This window comes from Merops nubicus, unplaced genomic scaffold (assembly GCF_000691845.1).
Source record: "Merops nubicus isolate BGI_N331 unplaced genomic scaffold, ASM69184v1 scaffold6577, whole genome shotgun sequence".
Lineage (NCBI taxonomy): Eukaryota > Metazoa > Chordata > Aves > Coraciiformes > Meropidae > Merops > Merops nubicus.
In genome coordinates this window covers 2,242-15,239 of record NW_008619477.1, presented here as the reverse complement: position 1 = coordinate 15,239, position 12,998 = coordinate 2,242, and the positions used below count along the sequence as shown (strand labels likewise).

Genomic DNA, 12,998 nt, shown 5'->3' with positions numbered 1-12,998 from the left:
AGGGTCTGGCCAGCCTTGTCAGGAGGGTCTTTCTTGCCTGGTTGTGGACATCATCCATGTGCCAGCCCTCACTCAGGGCTGGAGGTTTAACCCCAGCACTTCAGTCCTGGCACAGGTAATCTTTCACAGTACGGTGATTTCAGTTACCATGGTATATCTGGTGCAAATAACCGATGTATCAACTTATTTCAAAGTTCCTGTTCCTATCTGCACTGTTGCCTGTTCTGCTGATTATTTTAGTGATGGAGTTTTTTACTTTAAGAAAAACTGAGATGTAATCAACCTAGCAAAATAACGTAATGCATTGAAAGTGGATGGTTGAATTAATTCCAGTATATAGATTGCAAGCTGAGACAGTTCGCAGTCAACTTTCTCTAATATTTTTTAAGGTCTTTAACAATATGATGTTGCTTTTGGACTCAAATTTAAAATTGTTAGCAATTGGTAACAGAAATTGTTCATTTCAATCTGATAGAAAGGGAATGCAGCAAAAGAAAAAAAAAAAAAAACAAAAAACGGAAACCTCAGAGAACGTACTTAAACTAAATAACATGTGCTTACTTTTTATTCATTGGTCAGTGAGCAATAGCAAGTTTTTCATCCTCTAAATAAAAGCTTTAAATTACTTCACTTAAAGGCTGGAGGTAAAAGTGTCAAGAAAATAGCTGGTGAAAGCCAGTTATGAAATTAGAGAAAGCCCCATGTAAAGAATTAGGGCAACTGAAACTTCCAGTGTGTCTGGGTACTTTGGTAAGCATTGGGTTGGTTGGCATTTGTTCATCTAAGAAAATTTCTCATACCTTTTAGATTTATGTTAGTTAGGATTGCAAGATCTAATATTCTTTTACTAGCTCAAATCCAAGTTGTCCCATTTAAAAGTAGTCGAGTCAAAATAATCTTTAGCATGTCAGACTAACCAGTCTGAAGTCTTAAAGAGGAGGCTAAACTGCAGCTCAGTAGGCTCAAATCAAGCTGAACTTTCTGGCTGAGTGAGATTATGTTTGAGAGAACATGGCTAGACTAAGAAGATACTTCTGCAGCTAAGCGGGCTCCATGTAATCTTTCTAATGCTTTCAACCCAAGCTCTCAAAGCTCTTTACTATCAGATGATCTGATTGTTTGCTGCACATCTGGAGATACCCAGCAAGTGACTTATCTGCTTGGAGGTATCTTATAAATCCTAGGCGAGTGCAGCTACATTCCTTCCCCTGTTTAAAATAAGATTTCAGATTTTTCAGGAAGTGCAATGGTGGATTAGTGAGGAGATGGTTTCTGAAGACCTCTTTGAGAAGGTACTCCTGTGTGACTGCTAAATGCACATTTGCTGATCAGTTATGGACCAGCTTTGAACATTGCAGGACTTCTAACTCTTGAGTATCCTGGTTACCCAAACAGTGTGACATTTCTGTAGATATAACAGCCATTTGACTCATATTATTCAGCTTACATACCTACTTAGAAATGCCTTGGTTTTATTTAGTATTGACATGGGCATAGATTCCTCAATATTTTTTTTCCAAAATAGAATTTATTGAAGTTGTGAAAAGATATTGTGCATCACTAATTTATACAATCTTTTCTTATAGGAGCCATTGTTATGGAGCGACCAAATGTCAAATGGAGTGATGTTGCTGGCCTTGAAGGTGCCAAAGAAGCACTGAAAGAAGCAGTGATCTTGCCCATTAAATTTCCACACCTGTTTACAGGTCAGAATTACAGCATTTATTTGCTATTGGCCAGTCAGGACCAGTGCTGGGTTCTGAGGAAAGTGTTAAGCTAATATATCAGAGACTCAGGCTGAGCTCTTAACAAAGAGATTATGATCCATTTGACAGGTTTCGTAGGTAGATGTGGAAAACCTCTTGAGTGAATAAAAGGGGCTTCATCAGAGAAATAGATTCAATCTTTCTACAGTATTTTGAAGTCTGATGGTTTCTCTCTTGCAGGAAAGAGAACACCCTGGAGAGGGATTCTCCTGTTTGGACCACCAGGAACAGGAAAGTCTTATTTAGCAAAAGCTGTGGCAACAGAAGCAAACAACTCGACCTTCTTCTCAGTATCTTCCTCTGACCTTGTCTCAAAGTGGTTAGGTGAAAGTGAAAAGTAAGTTGGAGTTGCCAGAGGTCCAGGAAAACACAAGAAGAAATTAATACAGAGCTAGAAAAGTTGCTGTAGAGAAATTAAATTTGAGCCGTATCTTTTTAAAAACAAACTTCAGGTGTTTCTATGCTGCTTGCTGCAGTGCCATGTAAAGATATTGTCATGTGCTGGTTTTTGTGCTTCTACAGCTGGACCTCTCTTCAGTGCTCAAGGTAGTCAAACTAGCTCAGAAAGGTTTCAGGAGCACCATGGAGCTCATTCTCCTTCTGAACTCAGCTGTGGTTGCACACTACATCAGTCTGAAATGTTGGGGTACTCTGCCTCTTGGCATCTCCCCACTCATCTGTTCCAGAAGAAACCTTAAGTTGCTTTCCTCCCATTGCAAAAGGAATAGAAAAAGAACTGGAGTCCAGCTTGGCATTTTTTTTCTGCTTGACTTCATTTGAGACTATTGCTTGAGATTTAGTGCTGGTAATGTGAGCAACTTGCCAGTATGCTCTTACTTATATTGCACTTAGTGGAATATGTTAATAAGATATGGCAAGGTTTTGGGGTTAGTTGTTTGGTTTGGCTTTTGCAAACCAACTTTTCTTGTCACATAAAAAGCATTTATTAAAGTTGTATAAAGTAAATGTACATGATGTTTCTTGCAAAGTCTCTAGAGTTAAACTAATTAGGTTACAAATGTTAAAGAAGAGAAAGGCATGTTCTTCTGAATATGTGTAGAGTGGTGGTTTTGTGTAGTCCAGGCTGTCTTGTAGAAATGTAAGCAGAAAAAGGGCTTTGTCTTGCAAAACCACGCCTGAAGTACGTGAAAATGTTTCACCTACTCTGTGCCCTCTCACTCAGTATAATGCTGAGTCTTGGAGCTTGTAAGAATGTTGTATGAGTACATTTATACTTTTCTTTTCTTACCTTCCTCTAAAGGAAGTGACTGTATCATAATCTTAAATTAGGTGGTTTTACTGGTGTAATCATGAAGATAACTGAAGCTGTTCCCTTTTTTAAGATTAGTGAAAAACTTGTTCCAGCTTGCCAGACAAAACAAACCTTCTATTATCTTCATTGATGAGATAGATTCCCTCTGCGGGTCAAGAAGTGAAAATGAAAGTGAGGCTGCTAGACGGATAAAAACAGAATTCCTAGTCCAGATGCAAGGTGAGTTTACTTGGTTTTCCAAATTGGTCAAAGGCCTGATTTTAAGCATAGCTTGCATGAAAATGCTACAAAGATCTGCAGTTCCACGGCACGGTAAAACACCTCTGTTTATCATCTAAAACAGTGAAATGGTTTCTGCCCTGATACAGGGGTTGGTGTTGACAATGAAGGAATCTTGGTCTTGGGAGCGACAAACATACCCTGGGTTTTGGATTCTGCTATCAGGAGAAGGTATGATGCAGCTTTTTTTTTTTACCATTGTATGAAATTCACAACTGTTATGAGGGTTCAGTCTGAGACTACTTGAGGTAGTGATCCAGCTCATGTTTGCAGACATTGCTAGTGTAATACAACTTGATTCTGTGAAATGGACTGAGCCCAACTAATAGCCCCTTATCCCTTTAAAGGGGTAGATTCGCTCTCACCTTATCTCATTGTTAGATGGTTGTGCTTGAGCAAGCAGAAGACTATTCTGTATCCTTGTTGGTTGGTTTTCTGGTGGGCTTGGGGGGCAGTTTACAAAATATGTACCTCAGAAGGGCAAAAGTGGGTAGAGCTTTCCTTTTCAGCTGTTGATAAACTGAAAAGCTTGAGTTCTTTGATGGAAGTATAGTCTTATGTTACACAGAAACACTGTTTTCTACTGGTCAGGTACAATTTATCTGATCTCCTTCTATGAGCAGGTGACCCATCTAGAGGTGACCCATCTAGAAATTAAGTGGGAGTGTTGATCTGCTGGAGGACAGGAAGGCTCTGCAGAGGGGTCTGGACAGGCTGGAGCAATGGGCTGAGGTCAGCTGTAGGAGGTTTAACAAGGGCAAGTGCCAGGTCCTGCACTTGGGTCACAACAGCCCCAGGCAATGCTCCAGGCTTGGGGAGGAGTGGCTGGAAACTGCCTGGTGGAAAAGGACCTGGGGGTGTTGGTGGAGAGCAGCTGACCATGAGCCAGCAGTGTGCCCAGGGGGCCAAGAAGGCCAATGGCATCCTGGCCTGTGTCAGAAACGGTGTGGCCAGCAGGCGTAGGGAGGTGATCCTGCCCCTGGGCTCAGCACTGGTGAGACCACACCTTGAGCACTGTGTCCAGTTTGGGCACCACAGGATCAGGAGGACATGGAGGTGCTGGAGCGGGTCCAGAGAAGGGCAGCGAGGCTGGTGAGAGGGCTGGAAAACATGCCTTATGGAGCCTGTCTGAGGGGACTGGGGTTGTTTAGCCTGGAGGAGACTGAGAGGTGACCTTGTTGCTCTCTATAGCGACCTGAAAGAAGGTTGTAGTGAGGCTGGTGTTGGTCTCTTTAGGACGAGATGAAATGGCCTCAAGTTACGACAGGGGAGGTTTTGACTGGATATTGGGTAGAATTTCTTCCCTGAGAGAGTGGTCAGGCACTGGAATGGGCTGCCCAGGGACGTGGTGGAGTCACCATCCCTGGAGGTGTTCAGAAAAATGAGCGGATGTAGCACTTGAGGCTATGGTCTAGTGGTTAGGGAAACGTTAGGAGGAAGGTTGGACTTGATTATCCTAGAGGTTCTTTCCAACTATAGTGATTCTATGAATCTCTGATCTTTCAGTGTATATTTTAACTGCTGCTTCCTGATGAGCTGGATCTTTGAGCTGCAGACCAGCAGAGGACAAATACAGCTATGTGACACATACGATTATGTTGTGATGAGGACACAGCTTGGATAATGGTCATTTTTGTTGGCTAAAGAAACATTACTTTTTTGTCCATGTCACTGGCTTTTATTTATATATTTAATTCAAGCTTGCCATACTTTGATTTAGGCTTGGATGAGGTGATCTCCAGAGGTTGCTTCCAACCTGTATGACTACAGTTTTGTGTGAGACAAATTTAGAGGCGTTGCTTAAAATTTTAAGTCATTCTTGAAATTCCATCTCTGGAGTCCACTGCACAAGACAGAGATGGGCCTGATAGAGAAAATCCAGAAGGGCTCCATGAAAATGATCAGAGGGCTGGAACACCTCTCCTGTGAAGAAACAATGAGAGATTTGGGGCTGGTGAGCCTGGAGAGGAGACCGCTCAGGGGAGACCTTATTGCAGCCTTTCAATATATGAAGGGGGCTTATTAGAAAGACAAAGAGACGTTTGTTTAATTTTTTTAACCAAGGCCTGTTGGGACAGGACAAGGGGCAGCAGTTTTAAACTGAAAGAGTAGGTTTGGATTGGACATGAGGAAGAAATTCTTTACTGTGAGGTTGATGAGACACTGGAACAGGCTGCCCAGGGAAGTTGTGAATGTTCCATCATTAGAAGTTTTCAAGGCCAGGTTGGGTGGTGCTTTGAGCAGCCTGATCTAATGGAAGATGTCCTTGCCTGTGGCAAGATGGTTGGACTAGATGACCTTTAAAGGTCTCTCCCAACTCAAACCATTCTCTGATTCTCTGCAGCATGAAAGAGTAGCTCTAACTCTTGTCCATAAAACTTAAAGACCTTGTACACCAGTACAAGTAGTAATCAAATAAGTTTTTCATGAACCTCACCCACTTTGTCATGTGTATCAAGGTACTTGTGTTCTACACAATTTGAAATCCACAAAGGACTATGAAGGTGATTAGGGGACTGGAACATCTCTCGTACAGGGAAAAGCTGAGAGACCTGGGTCTGTTTAGCCTGGAGAAGAGAAGACTGAGAGGGGGTCTTGTCAATGCTTAAAGTGAGGGTGCTAAGAGGATGGGGCCAGACACTTTTCAGTGGTGCCCAGTGATAGAATGTGGGGCAACAGGCACAAACTGGAACACAGTTCACCTAAACATAAGGACTAACTTCTTTACTGTGAGGGTGATGGAGCAGTGTAACAGGCTGCCCAGAGAAGTGGAAGTGAAACTAGACCTAGATGATCTCCAGAGATCCCTTTCAACTCCTACCATTCTGATTCTGAATCAGTCTTAATTTTGCTGGTGGGAGGCAATCCCCTCTGTGAGAACAGGTGGCTGCTTCAAAGGAAGAACTGCAGTTATCAGCGTTTTCTTCTGACAACTGTGTTGAGAACATGACTTCAAATTGACTTCCAGCTATGTGGTTTTCTTTAATTTAGTTGGAGGCTGGAGAATGTGGTTGTGTCAGCTTATTATTAGGCAGCTCTTCCTTTGAGTGTGAAAATTGGTCAAATATACTTCAACACTAAAGACTTTTTTCCCCTCATTTTTTTCTTTTAAAACACTTAACTCTGCTGGAGAGAATCTGGAAAAACTTTGCCATGAAAAGGCAGAAGTTGTTATATTCTGGATGTTAGCTACAGTATTAGTTATGAGAACTGGTTGTTGAGTATTTGCCTTAGATTTTTTCTTCTGTGAAGGTTTATAATACTGAAGCTACTTCTAATACTGTTAGGAACCAACTATATACTTATTTGCATAAGCTTCTTTCCTGTGTGCACCTGCATGAGCGAGCACCTGTGGAACACTTTCCTTTTTTCTTTCAAACCAGGTTTGAGAAGCGTATTTACATCCCCTTACCGGAAGACCATGCCAGGGCCGCCATGTTCAAACTTCACCTTGGGTCAACTCCCAATCTCCTGACAGACTCAGATTACCGGGAGCTGGGAAAGAGAACTGAAGGTTATTCTGGTGCAGATATCAGCATCATTGTACGGGATGCACTGATGCAGCCTGTTAGAAAAGTGCAATCAGCTACTCACTTTAAAAAAGTAAGTAAAAGTTAAAAATCCTACGAGTTATTTCATCTCTCAGAACTGTCTTAATTTGAAAATTCCTTATAAGTAAACTGAATTTGTTTTTGGGTAATACTGCATGCTTATGAATGTCCTTTTTATCAACTGGGGAGAACTTGGGTATTCCTTCTCTTTTTTTGTTTTCCTTCCACCATCCTTCCCTCAGTCCTGCCATAAGTCTGGTGGCACTAGTTTCTGAGCATTCATGCTGTGTAACCCAAGCTCTGATGACTCTGTGTCTCTGGGTAGTATTAAAAGCATTCAGTTTGAAGTTGGACTTAAATGGGAATGCAACAGAGGTATACTTTATGGATCAAGTTACATGGTTCTTCATGTTTTTCTAGCATTTTTAAATGAATGTATCCCTCATCCTCATGGGAACAGATGGATTATAATTATGGATATTCTGCTTGACATATTTTTCAAACTGAAAAATTAGGGTTCCTGTGAAGTTATGGTAAAAACACTAAATTGATGTTACTTGTGACGGTAGATGCTAGACAACTGAGCAAGGCCTGTGTTTTGGTGTTTGGGCAGCATGTAGCATCCTATGAATGCTGCTGTAGTATGAAAACTACACTTATTTATATGCACTTCAGAGAGACTAATGAAATGATACTGTTTGGCTTATCTTGCAGTTCACTATATAGACTATGTACTGACTTAAACATTTCTTCTCAACATGTGGATCTCGAAAGCTATCTAACAAAGAACCAACTAGAGTTCTTTAGCACCAATCTAGATCCATTAAATCTGGAAATGCTTGTTTTCCTCTGAAGAACTTGCACATGCCAGTCTTGTTCAGTCAAATTAATTGTTCTCTATTAAGCTCTTCAGAGGGGGAAAAGTATCCTGTTATAAATGATGATAAACAGTTTCAAATACATACACGTGTATAGGTTAAATAAAATTGCACTTCTCCTGTATAGAACCTACACACCAAAAATACCGCTAAAACAGTGATTTGTAAGTTTCTTCTGGGGGCATCTTGGCAATAACACTGCGATATAAACTGTATTTTTTAAAAATAAGCAGCTGTCTTAAAATACCAAGGATTTTTTGGAGCCTTCCTTCCCTTAAGCAGTGATGCCTGAAGTATTTATCCATTGTTGACTTTAAGAAACAATGAAATTTCTGGCTAAAGGCCTTTTTTCAAATTTGGAAGAATCTAAGGAATGTCTGAGACTACCATGGAGCCATAGAATAACCTCAGCTGTCAGACTTTGCAGAGCAAACCAAAAGGAATTTTTAACTCTTACTCCCTTTTGTCCCTAAAAAAAGGAAGGGAAAAAAAAATCCAGGGCTGCAGTACTTTGAGGGCTCTGACATAAGCCAGTTTGATACCACTTGCATTGCTAGTACTTTTAATTGTTTGCAATTTTTGTAAGCAAAATCTTAGCTTTATTGTTTGAATCATAAACAGACACCTTGCCCTACTTAATCAGTGCTTTTCTCAATTACTACTAATTAATTGCAAACCATTCCTTGCTCTGTGTGATAATACAGGTTTGTCAGAGTGCATTGTGAATATCTGTGCTTTGCAGCATCATGCTTTAAATGCAGTTTGGAAATAGCAAATTGAGTTCTCGGCTGTAAAAAACAGCCAGTTAGTGTGTTGTCTTTCAATCTTTGTTTTGAGTTCCTTTGGGTGTGTGATGCTTCAGGTAGTGATAAAGGAAGAGAAAACTGTAGTCCCAGATAACACGTTGCAGAAAGGGAACAGACACCTGGTGTGGCTTTTTTTGGTTGTCCATGTGTCTGGATAAAAAGGATGGTTTCTGTTCTTCCACTAGCTGACCCTATTTTCAGTTACTATGCTGCTGAGGTGGTGTCAGAAAAGGTGCTCAGAACTTCGTAGTGCAGTATGTCAAAGAATGAAGAGCCATCTCCATCTTCCTAACTTGAGGGACACTCAAGGACAATTACTGAGAAGCTTTTAGAAAGTTGTTAACCAGTGATGAATGAACTCCCAAAGAGACCAGGGATTAAAAGTGTGATCTTCTCCAACTAGGTTTCCTGGCATGTTAGTCTTCACAGAAATCCTCAGTCTTAGAAAGAAGCAGATCGTGGGATTTGACTTGATACAAATTTAGTTATCTGGCTAAAACTGCATGTTTTCAGAGAGAATGATGCCAGTACACTTACACGCTTCCTTTCACAGGACAAATCTTTGCAATGGGTGGGTCATCTGTGTAAAATTAAGCAATATTTTTGCTCTAAAGATGCTGTTCAGCTGCTGGTTTTTGTCTTTAAAATTATTATTCCTATAAATTTAGGATTTTCCTATTTTTAGGTAAAAGGACCATCAGTATCTAGTCCAAACACCATGGTAGATTTGTTCACCCCTTGCTCACCAGGTGACCCTGAAGCCATAGAAATGACATGGATGGAGGTTCCAGGTGATAAATTACTGGAGCCTCAAGTTTCCATGGTAAGTATTCTTTTGTAGCGTTTCTTTCTTGCTTTGCAGAATTCTAAACAGACTTTTAGGTGAACTCTTTTTCCAATGGTTATGCAAGGCCATGATGACCAAGGATGAGTTGTTTTCAGAAATGCTGGTCATACCAGGTAACACCTGAATTCCCAACTTACAGTGCTGCAGTGTGGCACACCTGTGAAAAAGGCAGCTCTCCATCCCTGATAAGCATTTCTTTCTTACTGTTCTTGTCTGCTGGCATGCAGCTGCTGTCCTTTCATCCAGAGACAGCATCTGCATCTTCCACTGTTCTTTCCATTGTCTTTGATTCATTTAAAAGCTTCAAGATCCCTGCCCCATGATTTGCTTCCTTCCTATCACTCTATGGCATTGATATTGTTATGGGAAAAGGAAAATTATAGCCAGTGCACGTTGGGAAGTGGGGTGCTGTAGGTAAATACTACCCACAAAATAAACACAAGCATAAACAATAAAATGTAGAAAAATCATGAATGTAGTGGTAGCGTTGGATAAATTTTATCACAAATGATGCAGCTCTTTTAGCTGTTTTCTTTCTGCATTCTAAAGTACTTGCTTTGGTCTAGGGAATGAAATGTGTCACTTCAAGACATATTGAAATTTTAGTTCACTGCAAAAAAATGGCTCATTTTGTATTTTTCCCAAGAGCAACAAAAGAAGATTCTGAACATAAGTACAACGTTTGAGGGAAGGACTTGACAACAAATCTGTGGTGCTGTCATTTCTTGTGGGCAAACAGTCCTGTAATGAATGCAAGAAATAAGTAAACTTCACGGGGATCACAAACCTCTGAAACAGTAGACACTGCATGGCAGATATAACGATCACTATAATTCAGAACAGACTTTTCTGTGCACATTTGCATACTGAGGAAGTGTAGAAGGATGTATACAGGTGCAGGCCTGCCCTAAAGCTTCTGCCCCCATCGTCTAAGCTGTTTTGTTTTTTTTTTAAATCTGTCTTTTCTGCAATTAAACGTAACAATTCCTTGTGAGCTCCTAATGGTACCTGGGCTCTGACATGCTGTAGTTGCATCGGTTGTTGTTTCAGTGTCCAATATTGGTTCATGTCCTTAAATAGATCAGGCTTTAATTCTTTCTAAGCAGGGTGTCTCTAGTCTGATGCTACAAATGTCAAGTCTAGAAAATCATGATGCTAGCTTCTGGTATTACCCATCATTTTATAATAATATGAGGTGTTGAGAATCTGCTTTTTCCACTGCCTTTGGCTAGGACTTGAAGTTCAGTTCTTTTCAGTAAAAAGAGATTAATTTCACTTGAATGGGTAAGTGGCTTAAGCCTAAACCTGAGGTTATGGCTTCATTATTAGAAAACTCGCTGGCAGTTGTTTGTCTTCACATGGTTGAAAAGTTGCCTCTGTGCAGAGGTGCTCAGGTTTAGTTAAAGTTTTAGGAGCTCCTGTGGTCATCTTGTTTTAATGGGCTTTTTAATGCATGTTTCTCTTGGCAACAAGATTGTTAGCAGTGGCACTGTGCTGGTCTCTGAAAACACTTGTTTTCTTTTTTTCCTGACAGGTGGATATGCTTAGGTCTCTAGCTAGCACTAAACCAACAGTTAATGAACAGGACCTGGAGAAGTTAAAGAAGTTTACAGAAGACTTTGGTCAAGAAGGTTAAACCAAAGATACATGTGGAGCATTAGAACTTTTTTTGCTTTAAGTATTCTTGTGTGTTGATGGCACTTAAAATAAGTGCCAATAAAATCACTCCTTTCTTACTTTGCAGAAGGAATAGAAGATACCTTTGCAAAGACTCTGAAGCTTTTGTAATGTGTTGTTTTCCTCAGATATCTATTAAATGTCTATTGAAAAATAATATGAAAGTACAATTTTAGAATGAGACAGCAAAGTGATGTAGTAATGTCTATTAAATACTAGGAAACTTTACAATTTTAGGTATTAGACCTGGGTATAAGTAAATTTTAAACTCCCAGTAGGCTCAAAAACCCCATTTTTGAGGGGTGGAAGGGAAAATACTTGTTGGATGGTTTCAGCACCAGTCAGTAAGCCTACATATTAATTGCTCATTTAATTTAGAAAAATGCAACAAAATTTGCTGATGAAGCATACTGGAAGTGTAGGTCCACTGTCAAAGTAAGAAAGAAAACACTGTAAGATTACGTGGGTCGGTACTTTGTTTAAATACTGGTGGAGCTGGTATTTGGCTTTTTCTGCTATGCTGTATGAAAATTTTGCCTTACATGGCAGGCTCTTGTGCAATTTAGCACAAGTTTGTTAAATTAAAGTATCTTGGAAGGTATTTTGCTGGCTTTTTTTTAATCTGGATTTACTTTCTGCCAGAGTCTGGCTAAAGTCAGGAAAAAGCATTAGTAATATCCTATAGGATTCCACATGTCAAGGCTGGCAATGTACAGGTTGTCTTTAGAGAATGTAGGAGAGGCCCCTTCGGAAACAGCATATGTGTGAGGAGAGTGTAAGAGATGTTTCAGTCACTGACTTGGCAGTGATAAACTGGAACCCCACTGATAACTATTGCATATAGGTTACATCAATTTAGTGCTTAAACTTGTGAGAGAAAGTGGCACTTAGTACAGAAGTAGCACCTCCATTTTTTTTCCTAAGAACTACAGATTAAGCCTGAATGTAGCTTAAAACACTACAGTGTCAGCACTGAGTCTGTGCCTTGTGAGTCTGCACTGGCTGTAGATACAAAACATCATCAGAATACCTAGAATATGCTGTGTTCCATTATCATTGAACAACTCTATCCTGCATATGCTTTCTTTAACTTGCATTAAAAACTTTGCACATTTTGTATATGTATAGGTGCATAATGTACATATATGATCATCTTTTGATGGAGTTTGGTTTCCTTGGTGTACATATTTTGTGTACTTTACAAATCATAGGACGGGTGAAATTTGCTGTACCTAAATGAAGTAAAACATTATAGTACAAGATCAGCTGTGTTCTTCTGAGTATTTCTTCTATGTTACTTTCAAGTATTTAATGGCTGATTTGTTTTTTTTTTTTTTATTTTTTTTTTTTTATTTTTTACTTCCCATGTTTAACAGCTAAACAAAATATTTAGTTAAAAAATTCTTTGATCTGCAAGGTGCTGAGCTTTTGTTTCCTAACATGATGAAACATTCATTCCAAAATCTAGTTACACACAGCTTTACCTTATGTTGGAACCTGTAAATGTGAATCGGTGGACTGCAAATGTTTTTGTGAACCTTTGGACAGGAATGGACAATGCAGGAATTCCAGTGTAGGTGCAGGCAGCTGTGGTCAGTGAACTTTGTCCTTGTTGCAGCAGGATTGCTTTTCATAGTTGCCTCCTGTGAACACTTTACAAGTGAGCCACATACTGGCAGGGCTCTCACTTAGGGGTTTGGAGCTACTCTCCAAAGTACTTGTCTCTTGACCTTTTTTAAAATGAGAGTCCTTACTGCAATCTTCAAATTCTCAGGAACTTATTTGTAGCAGGCTGATTTGTCCTATGGGTTTCCCTAAACTGAACTTTGTAATCTCTTGTCTTTAATGTAGAAGAAAAATCTGCTGTATGTTTTAAATTTACATCTTGCTGCTTGCTGAGTTGTGGGATGACATTTCTAAC

General features: G+C 39.9%; 1 protein-coding gene across 1 annotated transcript in view; it reads left to right on the top strand.

Moving 5' to 3' along the window:
* VPS4B (vacuolar protein sorting 4 homolog B (S. cerevisiae)) overlaps nucleotides 1-11,634 on the top strand; it is a 15,979-nt gene extending 4,345 nt beyond the window's left edge. Inside the window, exons 5-11 of the mRNA XM_008943793.1 lie at nucleotides 1,587-1,706; nucleotides 1,947-2,103; nucleotides 3,110-3,258; nucleotides 3,408-3,489; nucleotides 6,702-6,921; nucleotides 9,239-9,376; nucleotides 10,935-11,634. Of these exons, the coding sequence (XP_008942041.1) occupies nucleotides 1,587-1,706; nucleotides 1,947-2,103; nucleotides 3,110-3,258; nucleotides 3,408-3,489; nucleotides 6,702-6,921; nucleotides 9,239-9,376; nucleotides 10,935-11,036 (968 nt within the window). The 3' untranslated portion in view covers nucleotides 11,037-11,634. The remainder of the gene's footprint in view (nucleotides 1-1,586; nucleotides 1,707-1,946; nucleotides 2,104-3,109; nucleotides 3,259-3,407; nucleotides 3,490-6,701; nucleotides 6,922-9,238; nucleotides 9,377-10,934) is intronic.
* Nucleotides 11,635-12,998: the final 1,364 nt, after the last annotated feature.